We start from the raw sequence: 22054 nt of genomic DNA on the forward strand, positions 1-22054 counted from the left end.
TGGGGCAGGGGGGCGCTTGGCATGTCCCCTCGAAGCATGCCCAGCGACCTGGGGCCGTGACGTGAGCGCAGGCCCACGGAGCGGACGGCCTCCTGCTGCCGGCGGATGGCGTGGCCTGTGGGGATTTCAGGGCGCCTTGCCTGGGAGCGGCTCCTGCCTGCCGTAGGTTGGGGTTCTGTATTGGAGGAGCAGGACAGCCACGGGCGAAGGAGGCTCCGGTGCGTGGGGTTGAGCGTGGGGTCTTCCCCTCCAACCCACTCGCTGACTTCACGGCGTGCTTGTGCGGTGCGGTTCTGGGGGGCCCATGTCTGAGTCGTCTCAGTGAGGTGCGCCCTGCCGGCCCCGGAGCTGGAGTTCTCTGGTCAGCCGCCTTCGTCTCGCCTCCTGGCGTCAACCGAAACTGAGCTGTTTGGGGGGTCAGGACTCCGTGCCCGGCTCGGTCTCGTGTAGAGCACAGACCCGCGGTTTGTCGGGGAGGAGTCCGCAGCGCGAGCCTGCGTTGTTTTCGTCACTGTCTACTCTGTAGGATTCCAGGACACTTCGCCACCCAGACCCGGTGATGCCCGTGGGCGCGCCTTCCCACGCTGCGCTGGGGGCCACGCGCGTCACTGAGGCGTCAGGTCGGATGCGTCCTTCTCCCCTTCTTGTCACTGAGTGTTGTCGTCGGTCACTCGGCAGCTGTGTGCTGGCGACGGGGCGCGTCGTGAGGCCGTGGGAAGGATGCGGGCACAGAGCCAGCGCTGGGGGCGCACCTGAGCCTGCCTCGGTGCTCGCGGTGTCTGTGGGCCCGCCGCGGTCGCCCACGGACATGTAATGACGGCTGCATGTCAGGGAGAGAAAAGATGGTCCGTCCAGCCCGGGGCTCCGGGAGGGGTCACGCACCAGGGCCGGGGCCTCCACGACACGGGGTTGAGCCCCTGCTTTGACTCGAACCGTCTCCCCGCCAGTCGGCCCTTCGGAGCCCCCATGTGGGGACCCACAGCCTGCATCAGCGTCAGGTGAACGCACACTGCTGCGCCCCTGGGGGGGGAGACTTGGCACCTCACATCCGTGTGAGCGTCCTCTCGGGCCTCCGGGGCGGCCCCCTTGTTTTATGGGCAGCGTTCTGGCCTGTTAGGGGGAGACGCGGGGAGGGAAGACCCCGCCCCCTCACCGCGTGTCGGTCACGTGCATGTGCTGTTGACGCGGAGTTGATTTCAGGTCCTGCTCATCCCGCGAATTCCTGCCGTTCGTCAGCGCGGGTCCGGCTGGAGCCAGCAGGGGCTCGGCAGGGCCAGCGTGGCCCGGAGGAGGGGCAGGCAGCTTCCCTCCTCCGGCCGGCGCTTTCTCTCGGCGCTGCTGTGCCGCGTCGGCCCGCGGCCTCTTGCACTTTACCAAAGTTTGCCTTTCCCCTTCAGAGGATTTCCCTCAGGAGGCTTCGGTGTCTCCAAGAGATGCGGGTGCTGTCACAGTGGCTCGGTGTGGCCGCGCGGCCCTCACTCATCTCGCGCGCTCGTCACGCGCCTCCTCGGGTGGCTTGCTTGCTGGACGAAGCCCCACGGCCCCTGAGGGAGGCGTCACCCCAGGCTTACAGGTGGAGCAGCTCGGGGTCACTTGTCCAGGGTCCCATAGCTGCTCAGCGCAAACTCAGGGTGGGGACGGGGCATGTACCCACGCATCCCTGACTCCACGGTGAGTTCTTTCATCTTCTCCCGCGACAGGCCCGGTACAAGCAGAGCCTCGACCCGACTGTGGACGAAGTGAAGAAGCTGTGCACGTCCTTACGCCGAAACGCCAAGGAGGAGCGGGTCCTCTTCCACTACAACGGCCACGGGGTGCCCAGGCCCACTGTGAACGGGGAGATCTGGGTCTTCAACAAGGTAGGAGCCCCTCAGAGGTCCTTGGGAGCCCCGCCCTTTCTCCGGCTGCCCAGCTGCGTGTAGGTGTTGGTGGTCGGCTGCGGCTCCGCTGCTGGTCACTCCGCATCCACGGACCCAGACGCAGCGAGGTCCGGCCGGGCTGCGCGCTGGGGAGTTGTGGGGTCAGCTCCGTCTCAGCTGTCAGGGCTGGGACAGGACCGAGGCGCGTGGCCACGGAGCGGTCGTCTGGAGGCTGTGGCGTGGTGCCCACGGTGCCCTCTTCCCGCAGCAGGCACGACCTGCTTGTGCATCTGCCGTGTGCGTCACACGGTGACCAGGTTTCTCAGTTCCATGAGTGTTCCTCTGAGAATCAGAGGTTCCTTAGGGAAGAAAATGGTGCGGATTCCAAGGAGCTCACACCAGGCCACCTGCAGACGTGGCCTCGGCTCCACGCTCCCCACGGCCAGGTGGGTCGCCTCCTGCGGCTCCTTAACCAACCGTGGGGGGCGAATGTGAGGGGTTGGCGACACCCTCCCACCATTTTCCTGGCCGGGAGTGGCCAGTCCCCCCCGCCCCGGCCCATGGGGCCACGTGCTCTCCTTGCACACGGTGTGCAAGGCAGTACCTGGAGGCGTGCCGTGTTGGGCACCACAGGGCTTTGGAGCCCCTGTGCCCCTCCGCAGCGCAGGCTCCCTCCTGCCCGCTGGGTTCACTGGCACAGTGGATCTCGGGTCTTCATTACCTTGCCTGCCTTTGCAGCAGCTGCCCTTCCTGTGGCCATCCAGGCGCGTGGGGTCTGGGTGTCTGCAGGCTCTTGGGATGGGGATCCTTCGGAGCCTGCTCCCGCCCGGGTTACGCTCTGAGCATCTGTCCCTGCTGCTCCGGTGCCTGTGCCCATCCCTCAGGCCCGCTGGGGGGACATCTTGGGACCTGTTCAGTGCCTTCTGTACAGGCAGACGTCTCCATGGTTCCTGTGGTTTTCCTAAACTGCCCACCTTCCTGCCCAGCACTGTGGTCAGGACTTGGTTTTTCTGCCCAGCGTGGGGGTAATGAGGGTCTCCCCAGGGGCTGTGCCACTGAGCGCCTTCTGACCACTGGTCGGCCGTGGAGCTTCCCCTTCTCGAAGTGCACAGTCCTCTCCGTTTTCCCCTTGGGTTAGTGTGTCATCTTCTTATTGATTGGGAAGAAATCTTCATATCCTGGACAGCAGCCCTTTATCATTTTTTGTGAATTGTGAGTGTCCTCTCTGAACTTACGGCTTGGTCTGTTGGTTTGCTTCTGCCTCTTAATAGCGTCCCCTCGTAGTGGTTCTTTGTTATCACGTGGTCATCGTCGTCCGTCTCCCTTTATGGTGTGGACATTTCGTGTCTTCCTTAAGACGTCCTCCCTCGTGCCAGGGTTGCAGAAGTGTTCCCCTAGATGCTCTTCTAGAAGGCTTGTATTTTTGTCCGTTGCATTTAGGTCCCTAATCTGCCTGAAACAGGTTTCGTACGTACTTTTAGGCAGGAGTTTATAGTCTCTTTTTTGTCCCCCCGCAATGGATACCTCTTAGTTCCATTATTATTTAATGCCAACTTTGAACAAAATCGCGTTTCCCCAGTGTGTGGGCACGTTCTGAGAGCTCTGCTCCATGGGTCTGCCTCTGTGCCAGGAAACTGCTCACGAGGCGGGTTCCCCGTGCTTCTGGTGTTTAGGGAGCAGACCCCCCCCCCGCCCCCGCCCCCCCCGCCTCGCTCTTCAGTTCTTCTCGGCTGTCCTGCGCCTTACGTCTTCCTTTAAACTAGTGCGTTAACTTGTCCATCAGCTGATTAGTGGTCGGGGAGACCCAGGGTCTTCGTGACGAGTCCGCCGAGGTTTGCTCTCCCTCTCCCTCTCCTTCTCCTTCTTCTTTTTTTTAAGATTTTATTAATTTATTTGACAGAGATCACATGTAGAGAGGCAGGCGGCGGGGAGGAAGCAGGCGCCCTGCTGGGCAGAGAGCCTGAAGTGGGGCTCGATCCCGGGACCCCGAGATCATGACCCGAGCCAAAGGCAGAGGCTTAACCCACTGAGCCACCCAGGCGCCCCCAAACTATGTTCTTCTTAAGTATCAGTAGTATTTCACAAAATAATTGTGATAATAATTTCACAAAAGTTTTCATCATTTGTTAGATATATTCCTGGCTGCTTTATATTTTTGATGTTATAAATGTTTACTATAAAATTATATTTTTTAAGTTTTTACCAGGGTGTATGGAAAGGCAGTTGATTTTTGTACATTTATTTTATGTTTATCAATTTTCTGTTTTCTTATCATTTCTCATAATTTATCTACACACACTTTTCTCTTGTTTTAATAGACTCTTCGCTAGGTAGAAAATAGATTGTTCAGGAAGTTGAACGTTGGTTCACACAGATGCGTGGTGTCACGCATCAATCATTACTGTGTTGTGCAGGACAGTTGGACGGCCCCCGCCCCCCAGCAGCATCCGTGGACACTCGCCGTCGTCCGCTTTCGAGAGTGCGGGTATCTGGGATCATGGTCTCTGGCGTTCTCGGATCGGCTCTCTCCGGCTGGGGCGTTCTCGGATCGGCTCTCTCCGGCTGGGGCGTTCTCGGATCGGCTCTCTCCGGCTGGGGCGTTCTCGGATCGGCTCTCTCCGGCTGGGGATGTGCATCTCCGGTTCTCTCACGTGTTCTTGTGTCTTGATGGCTCACTTCTTTTTACCCTGAGTGACGCATCACTGTCTGGATGGACCCCGATTGAAGGACATCTTGGTTGCTTCTGGGTTAGTTGGCTTTTGTGAATGCAGGTTTTTGGTTAGACAAGGTTTTTTACTAATTTGGGTCCATACCTCCGAGCACGTTGCTAGATCCAAGAGTATGTTCAGCTTTCTAAGCCACCTCCAAGCTGTCCTCCGAAGGGGCTGCGTCACTTGGCCTCCCAGCAGCAGGGACGAGAGTGCCTGGTGTCCCCTGTCCCACTGAGCACGTGCAGTTGCCAGTGTCTGGGAGTTTAGCTCTTCTCGTTAGGCACACGGTGGTGTCTCATTGTGGTTTGAATTTGCAGTTCCTTAATGACATGTAATGTGGAGTGTCTTCACCTGCTCCCTGGTCATCTGTGTATCTTCTGCGGTGGGGTGTCCGTATCTTTGCCCACTCATTTTTTCAAGTGCTTTCCAGGCGTGGCATGCAGCCCAGTGGGGCCCGAGTTCACGACCCAAGATCAAGACCTGACAAGACCCTGAGTCCGGTGCTTGGCCAGCTGAGCCGACCTGACGCCCCTGTTTTGCCCACTTTTAAATAGGGTTGTTTTCTTGCTCACTTTGAAGATTCTCTGTGTATTTCGGACGCGAGCGCTTTATCAGGTGTTTGCTCTGTAAGTTCTCTCTCCCGCTCCGCGACTCGTGCTTTCGCTCGCCCAACACGGCACATCGACTTTTTGGTGGCTCCAGACCGGCTATTCTCTAGAATGTTTTGTCCTAAGCTTGTAGCAGACAGGACTGAGAGTCTGACCCCACTTCCTGCCACCCACAGGGATGCGCTGTACATATGGAGACGAAGGTGTGTCTCACAGGTACTAGCGGTCAGAGGGCCGGCCTGGCCCCGTTGGCAGTCAGAGAACGGACTTGGAGACCGTGTGTTGCCAGAGGAGGAGCAGGACGTCTCATGACGACCCGCGGTCGGGTGAGCCGCCCCGAGTGCGTGTGTACCTGACGGGAGCGCTCCGTGCACAGAGCTAGCCTGCCGGCCCCAGAGAGAGCTGCGCATCCACAGTCCTCGTCAGAGCTTGGAAGAACCGTCTGTCAGTCATTGCGGGTCAGAATGGAAGTTAAAATTACAGCTAAAGTGGGCAATTAAAAACTTTGTCACAGAGAAAACTCCAGACATAGTATGTGTTTTCTAGTTAAAAAGGAATCCATTACCACCACGAAAGCCTGGAACGCCACTGTCGGCCACTTTGCGCAGCGGACACCAGCCTCTGCCGACACGGCAGACCGTGCGCCCTCTCAGGCGTGGCTGGTGGGTCCCCCAGAGGGCCACGTGCGGGTCCCCCACGTCTCCGTGAGGCCTGGGGGATCAGCCTCCTGCAGCGCCTACCCTCTGAGCACAGAAGCTAGAATTGCAGGGTATCTGGAAAATCCTCAACTATTTGCACAGTGAGTAACACGTGTGTCAAGAAAGATACCACAAAGGAAATAAAGATAATTGAGACTGAACAGTGGGACTGGGGCTCACCAGATTTGCAGGATGCGGTTAGCTTAAATCTTTATGCAATGCGGTTAGCATAAATCTTTATGCAGAGAGGCAGGAAGGTTTGAAATTGGAATCGCGGTTTCTGCCTTAAGAAACTAGAAAACGATCGGCCCACTAAACTCAAAGCCAGTAGAACGAGAGACGCATCAAAGAGCAGCGAGGAGCAAAGTGGAGGCGGCCGTGGGGAGGGCCGACCGCTCACGTCGCTTTTCGGAAGGACGCGGCTCTAGCTGGACGGGTCGAGGAGGAAAGAGAAGACAGGGCCCACGTGAGGAAAGGAAGGAGCCGACACCACCCCGAGCCCTGTAGACGTAGAGGAGAGGGGCGGATTAATGTTGTATACCAGTATGTTTAACAACCTAGATTAGATGGGAAATGCCTTAAAACACACAACTTACCCAGAGTGACCCAGAATGAAACAGAAAACCCGAGGAGCCCTGTATCCATCAGAGACCGAATTTGTGGTTGAAAGTCTTACAGTCGACTGGTGGACGAGCGCGTTTTCCTTTGAAAATTATCGTACAGCAAACTGTTTCCTGATCAGTGTGTGTAAACTGTGAAATCATTAAGGGAAAAAAGGCATCTGGGGAGTGTTCCTCCTAAAGCAGGAGGCGCACAGGCCGCGGGAAGTGAGGCACGAGGCCCCCGAGTTTGTCCTCCACCCTCGCCAGCCGGCCCAGGCCCTGCAGGAGCGGGTCCCACCCCGGCGGCGGCCACGGAGGGACCGGGTGTGTGTGTAACTGCCCGCCCCGCCCTCCCCCAGCCCTGCCGGGCTGATGCACGTGGCGTTGAGAACTTCTGCTCTATAAATCCGGTTCTCAAATAGGATAAGACATCCCAGGAACAGGTTAGGGTTTTATCTCTGAGCATCAGGGGAATCCTATTTTTTTTTTGAACGTTGAAGCTCTCACAAAGAAATAGTCCCGAGTTCTCCAGCACTTCTCCTAAAGAGGGGATCTGCACCCACCGTCTTCAGTGGTCGCAGACAAACATCAAGTCCTAGAAATCCTCAGAAAAGTCAGGTCTACAATTAAATTAACAGCTGTTTTTCCCTTGGAGCCCGCGGCACTCTCCGTACGGGTACAGTAGTTACGAGAAATGATTCGGTAGGATTTGGCGCCGCCACGGCTCTAGAATTCCAAGTGTGCGAGTTTGATAGCGGAGCACGGAGGAGCCTCCGCCTTCCGCGGCCTCGAGGACGCGCTGGGCACGGAGCGGAAAGGGCGAGCCCGCCACCGCCGGTAGAGCACACCTTTCAAAACCAGTGTGTGCTGTTGCTCGGTGATACCTGTTTACAAGTACTGACGGAGCACCCGGTTATTTGACTGTGACAAAGGAGAGGCAGACGGAGGGTCCGCGAAGCCAGTGGGCCTCCAGCCGGGAGGGTTTTGAGGGACGGAGAGTTTGCTTGGGGCTCCCGCTCCCGAGTCGCTGGCGGCCGCGCTTGGACCTGGAGCCGGGCTCTTCCACACCTGACATTCCGGGCCGTCCCCTCCCACGGCGGCGGTGGGGGGGTCCTGCGTTCGGAGGACGCCCTGTGGAAGGAAAATGCATCTTCTGCGTCTTCCTGCGGACCCCTCTGCAGGCGGGGCTGCTGGGCCACACGCAGGGTCAGAAGGAGGCTCGCCGCCCCGGGGGTCCCTCCAGGAAAGCCGTCAGGAGGAGGCGCGTCACTGTGGCTGAGAGCTCTGACTCACCCCTGGACGTTTTTGGCCAAAGATGCACCCAGAGTCTTCTCAGAAATGGGGAGGTGCTTCCCCCGAGGTGCACGGCTTCCCCCGGGAGCCCAGGGCCGCTCTCACCGCCTCCTGTCCCGGCGCCGCCCCTGCTTGGCTCAGCCCAGAGGACAGTCGGGTGAAGCGGGGGGACCCTTCTTTTTCGTGTTTAATATAACCTGGCAGATGAAGTGGATTGTGATGAATAAATTACCTAAACCCATTTCAGTGTCTTTGTTTGAAATGAAAACTTGGCCTTGAGTATGTTTTTCAAGAGAAGGGAGAGATGCATTCTCCGAACGGGGAGCTCTGGCGGGGGAGAGACCAGACGTCCGCCTGGCGGGCCCGGGGGTGTCCGGCGGCCTCCCGCACGCAGGAGGCCCTGCGCCCCTCCAGCCTGGACAGCTGGTTCCGCCGAGGTGACGTGGGCCGGGAGGAACAGCTGTGCTGTGGACGTTGCTTAGTAGTTCGACGCTTCTCCCTTCAGCACCGTTTCTGTGACAGACACTTCCCAGGTCCCCGTCGCGTGCGGAGCAAAGCTCGGCGACGCGTGCTCCCACACAGAGCCCTTTCCTCCCCGCTCCCCGCCCCCATGATATCGTCGTCTGGGCAGTGTTCTAAGACTTGCCCTTTTAAAATCATCATACGGCTTGAACATCTTTCTGCCTCAATCCACAGCAGTGAGCCCAGTCTTTTCAGGGCTGCGTGGTGTCCCGGGTATGGATGTGTGGACATTCCTCTGCTTGATGGTCCTTCGCGTGGCACGTGCGAGGATGCGGGGTGGGCTGTGCTGGTCCACGGAGGTCGTTGGGGCTCGCTGGGGCCTCCTCGGGATGTGGGGCCCAGGCCTCTTCCACCTGACCGTCCCCTTCTGTCCCTCTGCTCTTGTCCTCTGCGTGGTTGGAGCTGCGTCACCCTGTCTGCATTCCTGCAGGGGGCAGAGAGGAAGAGGGGAGCAGGGGGTGGCCCTGATGACTCGCACACATTGCTTCCGGTCGCGTCCCGTTGGCTGGAGTTGGCGAGGTCAGACTGAGCTGCGGAGGGAGCTGGGACGCGCGCCCAGCGGGGACGTGCACTGGTGGGGCAGGGGAGGAAACACAGATCCGACTCGCCGTCCCTTCCGCGGTGGCATTTCGATGGCTGACAGGGTTTTACAGCAGGAGTATCGTTCGACCGTGTACATTTCCGTGTGCAGAGGCAAGTATTTCTGTAGGATGGACACCTAGGAGTCAAAGGGATGTGCATGTACCACTGGTACGTACTCCCAGATGGCCTTCCAGAAGAGCTTCCTGGGTCATCTGGGGGCTCAGTCGGCTGTCTGTCCAGCTCTTGATTTCGGCTCAAGTCGTGATCTCCGGATCATGAGATCGAGCCCCTTGTTGGGCTCCGTGTTCGGTGCTCAGCAGGGAGCGGCTTGAGACTCTCTGCCCCCCCTGCCCCTCCCCCCAACACGCTATCTTTCTAAAAAAATAATAATACTAAAAACGGAAAAGCTTCCATATTCACACACTTGCCAGCAACAGACGGGTGCCCTGTCGCACGCTTCCTGCTCCGTCCGTCTCCTGGACGTCTTTCTGCTTCGCGGGGCGAGGACGGACGCGTGTGCAGATGGCTGGTTCGACCGGAACGTGTGTTCCCACGACCGTCGAGAGCGCGCAGCTCTCACAGCCCTTCCTCCGCTGCGGGTGCGGCTGCCGGTGTGTGTGGTTCTCACCGCCGTGGGTCTGGGCAGAAGCTCCCGCACCCACAGACACCAGGAAGATCCTGTCAGTGGGTTGTACTCTCTTTGCTCTTGAATTGCTTGTCGTTGGTGTGCGTTTTTTCAGAATTACATGATTATTATGTTATTTTATTTCTCTTCAAGACTTCTGAGTTTTGTAGGAGGACTTTCTTGAACCAAAATAAATAAAAATCTTTTATTCTGTTTTTATATTTAGTTTTAAAATCTATCCTGGATTTTCGGCCCGTGGAGCCTCAGCAATATTGAATGGCTGGTGAGGTCCTGTGGTGTCACTTCCTGAACTCTTCTTCCTTCGCGGAGCTGAAGTGCCGCCCTCGTTGGAATTATGCTGAGGGTCTATTTCTGGGTGTTCTCTTCTGTTGATTTGTTTTTCCCGCCCTCCCTGATACTGTCCTGTAATTACCATGGATTTATAGCGTATTTAATGTCTTGTGCGGGTTCCTGCTCATATTTCTTTATTTGAAAATGGTGCATGTGCGCGCGACGTTCTCGTGCAGTTCTGTTCCGTGCTGACTTTAGGATCAGCCTGTCAGATCGCTGGTACTCTGGGCGTGCGTGGAGTCGGTAGGCTCCTTCAGGAAGCCTCGACACGCGTGGAAGCGTCCGGTGAGCATGCCCAGGGACGTCATCTCCAAACGTTCTCGATAGTAACACCTGCCAGCCACGGGAGGGGCAGGGCAGCCTGGCCAAGCGGCCCACGTCAGCGGAGCGGGGTCCCTCTCGGGACCCAGACGTCTGCCCCCCCCCCCCCCCACACACACCTGTGCTGTCCACGCGTCGCCTCATCTTGTCTGGGTTGACTTAGATCTCCTATTTGCTGTGTGTTTTGGGAAAGCCTCTGCCGGCCGCCTCCATCCCGTCACAGATGTCGCTGGGCCCTGCAGGGTCCTCTGGGCTCCTGGCCTGTTTTCCAGGCCGTTCTCGCCGTCCCTGTGGTGACACCAGAGGCTCAGCTGCGGGGAACACAGTCCCCTTCGCTGCGAGCGTATGGCGTTGGCTTTGGCAGCTCCGCCAGGCACGCGGGGTGTGCGAGGCAGGGTAAATGTGGGCGGTGGTCTGTGCCGAAAGGCCCCAGCCTCTGAGCGAGGAGTGTCCTCGTCTCTCTGCGGAGGTGAGAACATCCTGCTCTCTGATTCCCAGTCGTCTCCCGAGTGTTTTCGAGTACTGAACAGTACAGTGTGTCCAGAAAAAATTTCACTTAGTGGATTCATGTTAATAAGTTTCTATTCAGTGGTTTGAAAAAATCTGAGTGCCAAATCCGCTTGTATCCCTTAAGTGTGATTTCCAAGTCATCTGCAGGATTAAGTGCTTACGGTTCTCTGAAATAGAAGGTACTTTGGGGGAAATATGCAGATTTGAGCCTAGTCAGCTCCTCGGAGCGTTTCCCTGGCGCGTGAGGGACGCGGCCTGTTCTAGCAGCGCACACAATTCGTGGAGGAGGACGGCAGGCAGAGACAGGGGCAGGTGCACGTCCTCTAAGTGTGTAAGGGGCCGTGGTTTGGTTCCCGGGAGAGGGAGGTAGATGGGGAAGCCCTGCTGGTTGGACGCGTGGAGGGAAGTCCCGCCACGAGCAGGACTGTGGCCGGGTTCGCAGGAGACAGCGAGCCGCTGAATCTGGCAGCAACAGCTGGGGAGTTCCGGCGCGGGCTCAGGAGTGGGGCCGCCGTCTGGCGCTCACAGGTCACGGCCCAGTGGCATGCGGACATGTGGCAGAGGGTGTGGTTGGCTGTGACTTCCCACGTTTGTGAGCCGTGAGCAGCCCTCCGTGCCACCTGGCCCGGGGTGTCGTCCCTCCCTTGTTGCGCAGGGGGCGGGTTGGCGGTCCTGTGCAGGAGGCGTAAGTCACACGTGCACGGTTTTGTTTTCCAGAACTACACGCAGTACATCCCGCTGTCTGTGTATGACCTGCAGACGTGGATGGGCAGCCCGTCCATATTCGTCTACGACTGCTCCAACGCCGGCTTGATCGTCAAGTCCTTCAAGCAGTTCGCCCTGCAGAGGGAGCAGGAGCTGGAGGTGAGGCCCTCGTGCCCAGGACTGGGGCCGAGTCTCCCGCGGGTTTCCTCAAGGCCGGGGCGGGGGCCGAGTCTCCCGCGGGTTTCCTCAAGGCCGGGGCGGGGGCCGGCTCCCTTTGTCGTCTCCGAGCGACTGGGGGGCCCTGGTGGGTTCAGTGACAAAGAGCTGGAGGCGCGCGGCACGAGCCTCGGGGCGCATTTTACATCTCCTTTTACTCAGTGTCATTTTTAATCTAAACATTAATTAAGTGATGACATTAACAGGACTGGTTTGCGCTCCAGTGGCCTCTGCCTCTGAGATAAATGCTTAAATACAGCAGACACATCGATTTGGGGAGGAACGGACCCGTGGCCGGGCATAGCCATCAATTCCACGTCTTTGTCATCGTCCCCGCCGCGTGTGCATGAGTGTGCGTGCGCACGCGTGCGTTAAAAACACCCACCGAGCTCAGTGCAGAAGACGAGTGTCAGCATGGCCACCAGCCCCTTCTGTCCGAGGAGCTGGAGAGCCAGGGCCGTGCTCTGCTCGTGGAGAGATGGCTCACTCGGTTGTTTCAGTTAATATTTGATGTTTGAACTGAACAGTGAATCCTGAAGAGAAATTGCAGAGGCATTTTCAATTAAGAGACCTCCATCCCGTGGTCTGCGCGGGTGTGTGGGAATCAAATATTCTGCAGCCTCGAGGGGATCATGAATTCCGACCGGTGGCGGTGCAGGAAATGCTCGATTCCGGAGCCAACGTCATCCCGAGTCCGTGTTCCCTCCAGTCCGTTCGTGTCTGTTCAGTTTCCATGGGATACTGTGCCCCCTTCATGTGTCATCAGAGGCGGTGCCTGACATAGTCAGCAATAAAACTTGAAATTCTGTGTGGTAGAATTTAAAATTAACATGTCATGCAGTTTAGGATTTTATATTTATAAATGAAGTCCTCGCGCAGAACATGGGGTAAGAGCGACTGGTGTCTACGGTGCCCCTTATCCTTGGGGACAGAGCCCGGCTCCGCGAGGTGTGGTTTCTGCGTTCTGTCTCGAGAGGAGGGAAGACCACGTTTTGTGTCGTCCGATGATTGCCTTGCTTCTGGGCGTCTCCTGCACGTTTACCCGAGGCACGGGTCATCCAATGAGTGCGGAAGACTCAGAGCCCCGAGAGGTGATATGCTTTTCCTCACATCAAGTAACAAATATTGCAAAAAAGGTTTTCCTTTTTGCATGTAAAATATGTGAGTAAAATGCCAGAGGATGCTGCCTGGTTCTGGTCCCAGTGCCCGAGCTTCAGGCCGGGGAAGGAGGACAGTGCATCGGCCTCCGTGGGCCGCGGCGCAGTGGACGTGGCCTCTGCCCCGTCCCCCGCGGAAGGCAGGTGCTCCCCCGGGCGGGGGCCTGAGCGCCAACTTGCCGGTCTGCGCCGGCACCACCTCGTGCTCTCTGTATGTCGCCGAGCCTTACTCAGCCTCGGAAACTGCTCGTTTCAGTGAGTGCGACGAGAAAGCCTTCCATGCATCTTTTTTGGGAAAAAAATGTTTAATTGACTAATTTCTCATGGGGGAGAGCAAATGAGAAATCCGTTATCTGAAGTGGCAGATAGATGGCGGTGCACCGTCCCGCCGTGTGTTCTATAATTAGCTCTGACTTGCATCTCGCTTCCTCTGTAATTACAGTGCGGAGAAGTCTCCTGTTTGCCGTCGCACGTGCTGTGATCGGCTCCTGTTCAGTTGGTCTGTTGCATAAATAGCGGAAATTAAAATGATAAATGATAAAACTGGTTCCCAGCTAATCTCTTAGTGTTTGTTTCTGCCGTGCCGTGGTGTGCCGGACGGAGAGGAGTCTAGTACGGTGTCTGTTTCTGCCGTGCCGTGGTGTGCCGGACGGAGAGGAGTCTAGTACGGTGTCTGTTTCTGCCGTGCCGTGGTGTGCCGGACGGGGAGGAGTCTAGTACGGTGTCTGTTTCTGCCGTGCCGTGGTGTGCCGGACGGGGAGGAGTCTAGTACGGTGTCTGTTTCTGCCGTGCCGTGGTGTGCCGGACGGGGAGGAGTCTAGTACGGTGTCTGTTTCTGCCGTGCCGTGGTGTGCCGGACGGGGAGGAGTCTAGTACGGTGTCTGTTTCTGCCGTGCCGTGGTGTGCCGGACGGAGAGGAGTCTAGTACGGTGTCTGTTTCTGCCGTGCCGTGGTGTGCCGGACGGAGAGGAGTCTAGTACGGTGTCTGTTTCTGCCGTGCCGTGGTGTGCCGGATGGAGAGGAGTCTAGTACGGCCTCTTCGCCTCCTTGTCCCGCGTCATTCCTCCCCGCTCTGCGGCTGGTCCCGGCGCACTGTCGCGGCTTTCCCGGGGAGGCGAGGAATGGGCTGGCGCGATGGGCTCTGCGACCTGTAGGGAGAAGAGGGTGACCGTGACTGCACGGAGGTGGTTCCTGGGACGGAGAGACTCCAGGGCGGGACACCGCGAGGGGCGAGGGGCGTGGGTCTGGAGGGCGGCTGTCGGCTTTCACATTCTCCATGGGCCCGTGCCGCGCCGAGGACCGGGAGCCGCCCCGAGAGCATTGCTGGTGCCGCAGAAGCCCTCCCTGACCCCCCGAGAGCACCGCGAAAGCTACTGCTCGCGGGTCGAACCATGTCTCCGCCAGGAGCATGTGCTGCCACTCAGCAGTCTTCCACACGTTTTTCGTTGTGTCCCGTCACTTTGTAGTTTGAGCTTTAAGAGTTTGTTTTCAAGTCTCTGTGCTTTCAATGTTCTTTTTAAAATAAGTAGTTTTTTTATTACCAAGTGAGCATACGCCATAATTTTGGAGATCAGCTGGCACAGAGGGGCAGTGGAGGGTAGAGTGGGTCCTGGTCGCGCCCGCCCCGTCAGGGCTCACTCCGAAGGGAACCTCTCGCTCTGGTTCCCCTGCTGAGCAGCTCTGTAAGTGCAGATAACCTGCCTGTCCTGGTGCTTCTCAGTTCCCAGATTTGGGTTGTCTGTGAGCTTTTGGCCATCGGAGAAACCATAGGCCGCTGCCACCGGTCTGTTCGGTTGGAGAAGCGAAGGGACATAGAGCTCCGGCAGCAAGAAGCCGCGAGGCAGTGTTTGCCGGTTGTGTTAGTGCGCTCTCCAGGGCTGTTGAGGGGGCGGCCGCTCACTGCCCCTCCCCTCCTCTCGGCCCTTTAGTTGTAATCACGGGCTTCAGGCTCAGTGAACGTTGTAGCCTTTGCACATCTAAACAAAACCCTTCTGTGTATTTCTAGTTCCATCAGTAGTCGGTGACGTCTTTCGGGTTTTAGGCTCCGTGCGGATTTCTGTGGCCGTCTTCTGTTCCTTGACTGAGTCCCCGTGCTTGGTACGTGGGCCAGTTCTGAAATGTCACAACCATGTGGAGGTCGCTCATCACACAGCTGAACCAGGTGCTTTGGTTTCCTATTTTTTTTTTTTTAAGATTTTTTTTTATTATTTATTTGACAGATCACAAGTAGGCAGAGAGGCAGGCAGAGAGAGAGGAGGAAGCAGCTCCCTGCTGAGCAGAGAGCCCGATGTGAGGCTCGATCCCAGGACCCTGGGATCATGACCTGAGCCAAAGGCAGAGGCTTTAACCACTGAGCCACCCAGGCGCCCTGGTTTCCTATTTTGTCACGGTTTTTGTCCCTTTGACTTTCCTAGAGACTTTCTCTTTTCTCCTTGACTTAGCTCTCACACGTCTCCTGGGTTCCCGGAGCTGCTGGGATCACAGAGCATCTCGGAACGAGCCCTTCCCGGAGCGAGCTGCTCGCCGGCTCCCCGCTCCTCGTCCGGGTGGCCGTGGTGACGGTGCGTCCCAGAGCTGCCATCCTGGGCTCTCCCTTCAGTGCCTTCTGGGCACAGCCACGGTTTTCCAGAGCGCACCTCTGCGCCTTCCTTGGTTTTCTCCTTCGTTCTGCTGGGGCAGACCCTCAGGTCACACCCAGAGGACAGGCGCGTGGGGGTCCTCTTTCTCAGCCCTCCGCCGGGTGTCTACATCTGGATGCTTCTGGCGGGAGGGATGGAGCAGCTCACCGCCACTTCTAAACCCGTAGCGCTGAGTCTCCGTCAGGAAGCTCTATGAGGCTTGCCGTGTGGTCACGCCAGGTGTGCACAGAGCTTGTCCAGAGGTGCAAAGGGGGCGGAATTTCGTTACCCTGATGTCGGAAGGGACGCGCAGGACACAAGGAAAATATAAAACACCACAAACCACTGCGTCTCACACACTTACATGCAGAAATCCTGCAGCAAGCCATAGCGGGTCGGCTCCAGTGAGCTCGAGAGGGGATTACACTCGATGACTGTGTGGGGTCATTCCAGCTCTACAAGTCTGGCTCACTGGTTTAAAAAACAATCAATGAACAGGATCCACCCTGCCGACAGACGGGAGAAGAAAGACTATATGATCAAATCAGTTGATGCAAAAAAGCATTTGACAAAATCCAGCACACTTTCATGTTAAGAATGATTCCTCTTAGCACGCCAGGGGAAGGGGGGGACCTCCTTCAGCCAGACAGAGAGCATCTCTGAAGAGCCTCCTGCCGTCCCATGCTTACGGGAGGCTGAGATCAGAGAGGCGGCAGGGCTGTCTGCCCCCACCGTTCTCACTGCACACAGTGCTGGCGGTCCTGGCCCGCCCCAGACGGCCGGGAAAGGACGGCAGCCCTCGCCAGGGAGAGGAGATCAGAGCCACAGTGGGGCACCCTGCACGCGCACCAGGACGGCTGAAGTAAAGCGAGGGGTGATCCTCGGGGCTGGCACGGACGCCGCGGACTCGGAGCCCTCACCTGCAGGCGGAACATCGGGGCTGCGGCCACTTGGAAGACGGCCCGCCGGCTCCTCACCTGTTAGACTTGGAGCCGCCGTGCGACCCAGTGATCCACTCCTGGCTTCTACCCGCGAGGACTGAAAACATGCTCACACGGAAATGTGCACACACGTGTTCGTAGCAGCACTGTTCACAAAGCCGAGAAATGGAAATTCTCTTCTTGAAGTAGAAGGCTGCAGAATTGCTCGGTGCCTTTCCTTTGCTTGGTGGCCGTGTAGGAGTCCCTGGGGGGTAGAATTTGGTTCCAGGTTTGAACTAAGGTCCTCACTGAGGACTAGCTGTGTTCACAGCTGTCCAGCTGCCAACAGCCAAAAGGCTTCGCACAGCGCACGGTCTGTTCGAGTGAGCTCTCCGGGTGATCACCCCAATCTCGCTCTATAGGGGGTCTTTTCTGCCCTTTGATGGGCAGCTCTGAGGGCTCCTGGGCACCAGGGAGGCCTCTGTCCAACAGGAGTGAGTACCCTCCTGGACAGCCCGTCCTCAGCCGTGAGTACCACGAGGCTATTAAATTGCTACTTAGTATTTCACAGAAACTCATGTAAGTTATTTATGGGAAATTACTGCAGCTTTTAGCTGCTGGTCTTGGTACAGTGTCTGTCCCGTGACAGAGGCCGCATCGCCCTCTGGAAGGAGCTGGGTCAGCAGTGCACGGAGTCCTTTGCGGATCTCAGTCTCTCTGCACTTTGCAATATGTCCACCGTAAGCAGACATTGTTGAACCGAGTGCAGAAGCTGCTGGAACCCGAGCTGTTACCGAGTAGGTGTTCTCACAGATGCACTGGGTAAAGGCCCTGAGGTTAGGTGTCTCGTGCTTATGTATGTCCGTAGGACAAAGCAGCACGATGTCAGAGTTCTATCGAGAAAACGAGCCCCAGCCACTGTGCGTCTGGGATGAGTGCTTCCTGGCCCTCACCGGCTCCGCGTGACCCGCACGTGTGGGACACGTAGCAGATGTCTCTGTTGAATCTGCCGTGTGTCACGTTGCCAGACTTTTCTGGACCCTTCCCAAATCCTCCAGAAGGCCCTAGTGAGTTTTGAAATTTGAAATTGTTTCCTGGGTTTGAGTCTCTAGATTCCCTGGGAGAAGCCCCCCCCGGGCGGAGGTGGGAGTCGGGCCTGCCCTTCGGGCTGTGCAGTGGCCCCCGCTGGTGTGTTCACGGCTGTCCCGGGTGGCTTTGCAGAGTTCTTGGCGCTCGTGCAGACTGTCTCCAAAGAGTAAGTGCGGTGCAAAGGTCAGTCAGGGGCGCCTGGGTGGCTCAGTGGGTTAAGCCGCTGCCTTCGGCTCAGGTCATGATCTCAGGGTCCTGGGATCAAGTCCCGCATCGGGCTCTCTGCTCAGCGGGGAGCCTGCTTCCCCCTCTCTCTCTGCCTGCCTCTGCCTACTTGTGATCTCTCTCTGTCAAATAAATAAAAAAATCTTAAAAAAAAAAAAAAAGAAAAGAAAAGGTCAGTCAGTATCTTAGGTACATACAAAACCAAGACAGCGTGTGGGAAAAACTGCTCTGTACGGTAGGTGCTTGTCTTCCCAGGTGAGTGAGCCTGGAAACCAGCGGTTTGCTGGGGCACAGACTCCTTTGCCTTGAATGTCACTGTTTTCAAATGGTGCCATCATAGTGACCCCTAAAGCAGAGCTTTCGTGTGCCTTCTGGGCGCCCGATGGTGTGGTGGGAGGAGAGGACAGTGACAGAACGCTTCCCGCTGGACAGGCGACCACGCCGGTCTCTGCAGGCCGTCTACAGCTGGACCTACCGCCCACTCCCGTCCATGTGACCACGTGCTGTGAGGGGCTTGTGGAGCCATCGGGGTTTCTAGCAATGCCTATTTTGAATTGGGAGATTTAATTTCTAGTGGATGTATTTGGAATAAAGATGTTTCTCCGCGTACCTGTCGTTTCCTCCTTTGCCATTCACGGAGCACCTCCGGGGCCCAGGACTTGGGAGGCTTTGGGCCAAACGCTGGTGAGGCCCGGGGTGTAGACTGTGTGGCCTCGTCCCCCAACAGTGCCATGGGAGCACCACCCCTGGGCCAGACAGGACAGACCTGTGCAGGGCCGGGGAGGCCTCGTCAACCCCCACCCTGCCAGGGCTCCGCCGTGGTGGCTGGCATGCGAACCGCCCCCCTCCCTACCTCCCTGCGGGGCCGGTGCCCAGCACGTGGTGCTCCAATCCCGGGCGCGTGAGATTGCAGACGCTCAGTGCAGACGCGAGGGGGACAGAGCGCAGTGTCCGCGCCTGTGGCCGGAGGCCCAGCTGCTCATTCGCAACGCTGTCAGAGAGGAAGCTGAACACAGAAGCAAGTCATTAACCAGAAACCTCAAACCAGGGAACCTCCGAGATTCCTACTGTGAAAGTAGACGTCTCTCTGAAAAGGAAAACAAGACTGTGGAATCGGCCTCGTGCATCACAGCTGTGTCTCCCGCTGCAGTTCTGCCCCGTTTGCGCTTCTCCGTGTGGGCGCTGGTGCTCCCGAAAGCCTGCCGCCCACCAGCGGTTCCCTCCAGACTCCGCAGAGAGTTGCCTGGTGGCCCGGTGATGGGGCCAGGGAGAGGGCGCTCGCACCTAGTGCCAAGGCCCGGAGTGTCCCCCATCTGCCCCAGCCCTGTGACACACCTGCCAGCCTCCCTGTGTGCCTCGGGCCTGACGGGCCCCAGACCCACCTGGCATGGAAAATCTCTGGTCCAGATGGCTCAGGAGGTCATTCGCTCTGCCCACGTCCTTCTGGGGAGCCGTCCCTGCAGCGCTGGGAGCCAGTGTCCTGCGGGGCAGGTGCTCTGCCGGCTGCCTGAGCGGGGAGCGGGACGCGAGCAGAGGTGCGACTCTGCCGTCTCTTCCTCTCCGCGTTATCATTTATTCTGCCGTCTCTTCCTCTCCGCGTTATCATTTATTGCGAGAGAGAGCGAGGGAGTGAGAGTCAGGGCGGGAGAACAGAGAGAATCTTTTTTATTAATTTGATTTAAGCTTTTAAAAGGATTTTATTTATTTGACAGAGAGGGGCAGGCCGATGGAGAGGGAGAAGCCGGATTGTGAGTGCAGAGCCTGACGTGGGGCTCTATCCCACGATCCTGAGATCGCAACCTTCGCTGAGACCCCGAGGTGACACCTGAGCCACCCGGGTGCCGCGTTTGCTTTGAACCCGTCTCTGGTGAGGGCCGCGCGGGGTGACTGCTCTCAGGGCCACCGAACCGCACAGCCAGAGTGGTTACAACGTGAACTTCACGTCACCTTCACGTTAAAATGGTATTTTACCACCATTAAAAAAACCGCGCAGCTCTGGAAGTTGTATTTTTATCGGGAGTTAAAATGCTCTTTATGACTAAGCACAGCTGCGCGGGGTGTTCTGGGCGCAGCGCTCCTGTTGCAGGAGGTCATCCGTGCGGCCGCGGCCCTTCCTCCTTCCGTGGGAGAAAGCGGAGGCGAAGAGCGGGGTCTCCTCAGCGGTGGCGGCGCCCCACGTCCTCACCGGCGCGCCGTTCGCAAGCAGGCGGACATGGCCCCAGAGGCCCGGGCCCGGTCGGCAGAGCCCGTGGAGCGCCGGCCCGTGTCCCCGGCTGGGGTTTCAGTGGTGTCCAGAGGGGCACACGTGGCCCGGAACCCGGAGCGGCCTCCTACTGCGTGACCGCCGCACAGACCGAGGGACGCGGCGCACACGCCTTCCGTGGGGTGCCGCATCCGCACCGCGAGAGATCGCCAGGAATGGAAATAAAACTCACCTCTGGGGCCCTTCGCAAAAGCACGTGACATCGTGATTGGGAAAGAGCTCGGAGAAACGTCGACAGCGGAGGGCTGGTCCATGAGGAGGGGGCGCGAGAGTGACGCCCAGTCCGTCCCGGCGAGTGAGGAGTCGCCACAGACCCTCCTGTCGCCTGCATAGCCATGGTGGTCCACAGCCTGTCGCCCCCATAGCCATGGTGGTCCACAGGGAGAGGAGGGAGTCCTGCCGCTCTGGTGCGTGGACCCAAGGATCCCCTCCACGTGCCTGCGCTCTCGAGCCTCACTGTGCGGGGGCCTCAGGCCTCGTGGCTGCGGGCAGCACCACCAGGCGCCGGGGCAGGTAGGGGGATGCCGTCACCGCCCTGCCCTTGTGGGGTGGGGACCGCCTGCGTTCGGGCCGCGGCACGTAGCTTTCTGTGGCTGTTTGTGGGTGAGTGGGTGAGCAGGTCCTGGACATTGTGGACGTCCCGCTCAGCTGGCATTCTGGGGTTTAATTCTCATTCTGTTAGTGACCTGTGACGCTGCCGCCTCATCCCGCAGCAAACTGACATGCAGGACGTGTAAAGCCTGTCAGCCACCATACGGTTTTGTCCGCTTGCCTTCTGCGGCACCGTGCCATCCCCGGTCCCAGGAGGGCTGCCCTCCGCCTCCGTGCCCCCAGCCGGGCCCGCTGCCCCGCCACAGAAGGCCTTCCCCAGGGAGCTCATGGCGGAGGACGGGAGGACCGGATCGCACCCGAGTGTGGCGGGGGAGGGGTCCCAGGCCGTGTGCTGGCAGAGGCGGTCGGGCTGTGTGAGGTCCTGGGTCTGGGGGAGTTCTGCTGCTGTTCAGGAGGCTGCCCCGTCGGTCCACGGTAACTAGCGGCTGCCGTTCCTCCCGCAGCGTGGTGTGCGCCAGGCTTCAGGGCTGGGGCCTGCCGACCAAAGTCTCAGTGGAGGAGACCGCAAGCAGGACTAGTCCCCCTGCTTCAAGGACAGGTGAAGTTTTGTGTCAAAATAAAATGAGAAGAGTCCCCCTCCCTGGTTACAGAATTAATAAGTATCTCGTTACGACGCTTTGAGATGTCGGGTGACGCCTGCGGGGGCTGGAAGCAGCCGGTCGGCCCCTGGGCCCTGACCCTCGTGTGTTCCCAGCGTCCCTGCCGCGGGCGCCGCATCTGCCGTCTGCTCGCTGCTGCGGCTGGTGGGGTCACTCTCTCTACCCTGAGCCGCGCCCTTGTCAGGGAACACACCAAAACAAGGGACGCTGGATGAAGACTGGATTGTAAGATAAACGCTCAGACACCGTGCGGGGCCCGAAGGGAAGGACGTACGGACGCTGGGATGGTCCGGCCCCGGTGCAAATCCGGGGCGAGAACTTACTTCCCAGAGACGCGCCTGGTGGAGCTGCTGGAGGGACCTCGGTGACGAGCGTGAGACCACGAACTGCAGGAGGGCACGCCCCGGCCGCCTCTCGGGGGCTGCCCCGTCGGTCCTTGCTTCGGGCCCACGTTTCCAGTGGGTGCTGTAGCCGTCTGTGGCCACTGAGCCTCTCTCTCCCTTCCTGTCCTCCCCTGCAGGTCGCTGCCATCAACCCCAACCACCCGCTCGCACAGATGCCCCTGCCGCCGTCCATGAAGAACTGCATCCAGCTGGCGGCCTGTGAGGCCAGCGAGCTCCTGCCCATGATCCCCGACCTCCCGGCTGACCTGTTCACCTCGTGCCTCACCACCCCCATCAAAATCGCCCTGCGCTGGTAAGTGCCTCGTGCCATGACCTGGGCTTCCCCCGGGGACCCAAGGGACGCAGATCCCAGGGACCGACCCTACAGACGCAACTGGTGGGCGTCAACTCAGCCTCCTGAGGCTCAGGCTTTACTCATAGAGAGTGAAGGAAACGTTCTGCCTCTTGGGTGAGTGGCTCGTGTGGTCTGTTGCCTTGTGGCGCCCAAGAGCACCCTCTCCGTGCCGGTCGGCTGGGGCGTGTCCTAGCGGCAGCCCTGGGTGTTCTGGAACTCGGGCCGCCACG

The 22054-nt window shown here is 58.5% G+C and overlaps 1 protein-coding gene across 7 annotated transcripts in view; it reads left to right on the plus strand.

The window, feature by feature from the left end:
* The window catches only part of RPTOR (regulatory associated protein of MTOR complex 1), a 306996-nt gene that overhangs the window by 122875 nt on the left and 162067 nt on the right, over window positions 1-22054 (plus strand). For 6 of the 7 annotated variants that reach the window (XM_032322464.1, XM_032322470.1, XM_032322466.1 and 3 more), the window contains 3 exons: window positions 1701-1859; window positions 11400-11546; window positions 21607-21782. In XM_032322464.1, coding sequence (XP_032178355.1) covers window positions 1701-1859; window positions 11400-11546; window positions 21607-21782 — 482 coding nt within the window. Of the gene's footprint in view, window positions 1-975; window positions 999-1700; window positions 1860-11399; window positions 11547-21606; window positions 21783-22054 lie in introns of those variants that run through there. The other variant, XM_032322471.1, reaches the window with a different exon arrangement.

This window comes from Mustela erminea, chromosome 18, assembly GCF_009829155.1.
Source record: "Mustela erminea isolate mMusErm1 chromosome 18, mMusErm1.Pri, whole genome shotgun sequence".
Lineage (NCBI taxonomy): Eukaryota > Metazoa > Chordata > Mammalia > Carnivora > Mustelidae > Mustela > Mustela erminea.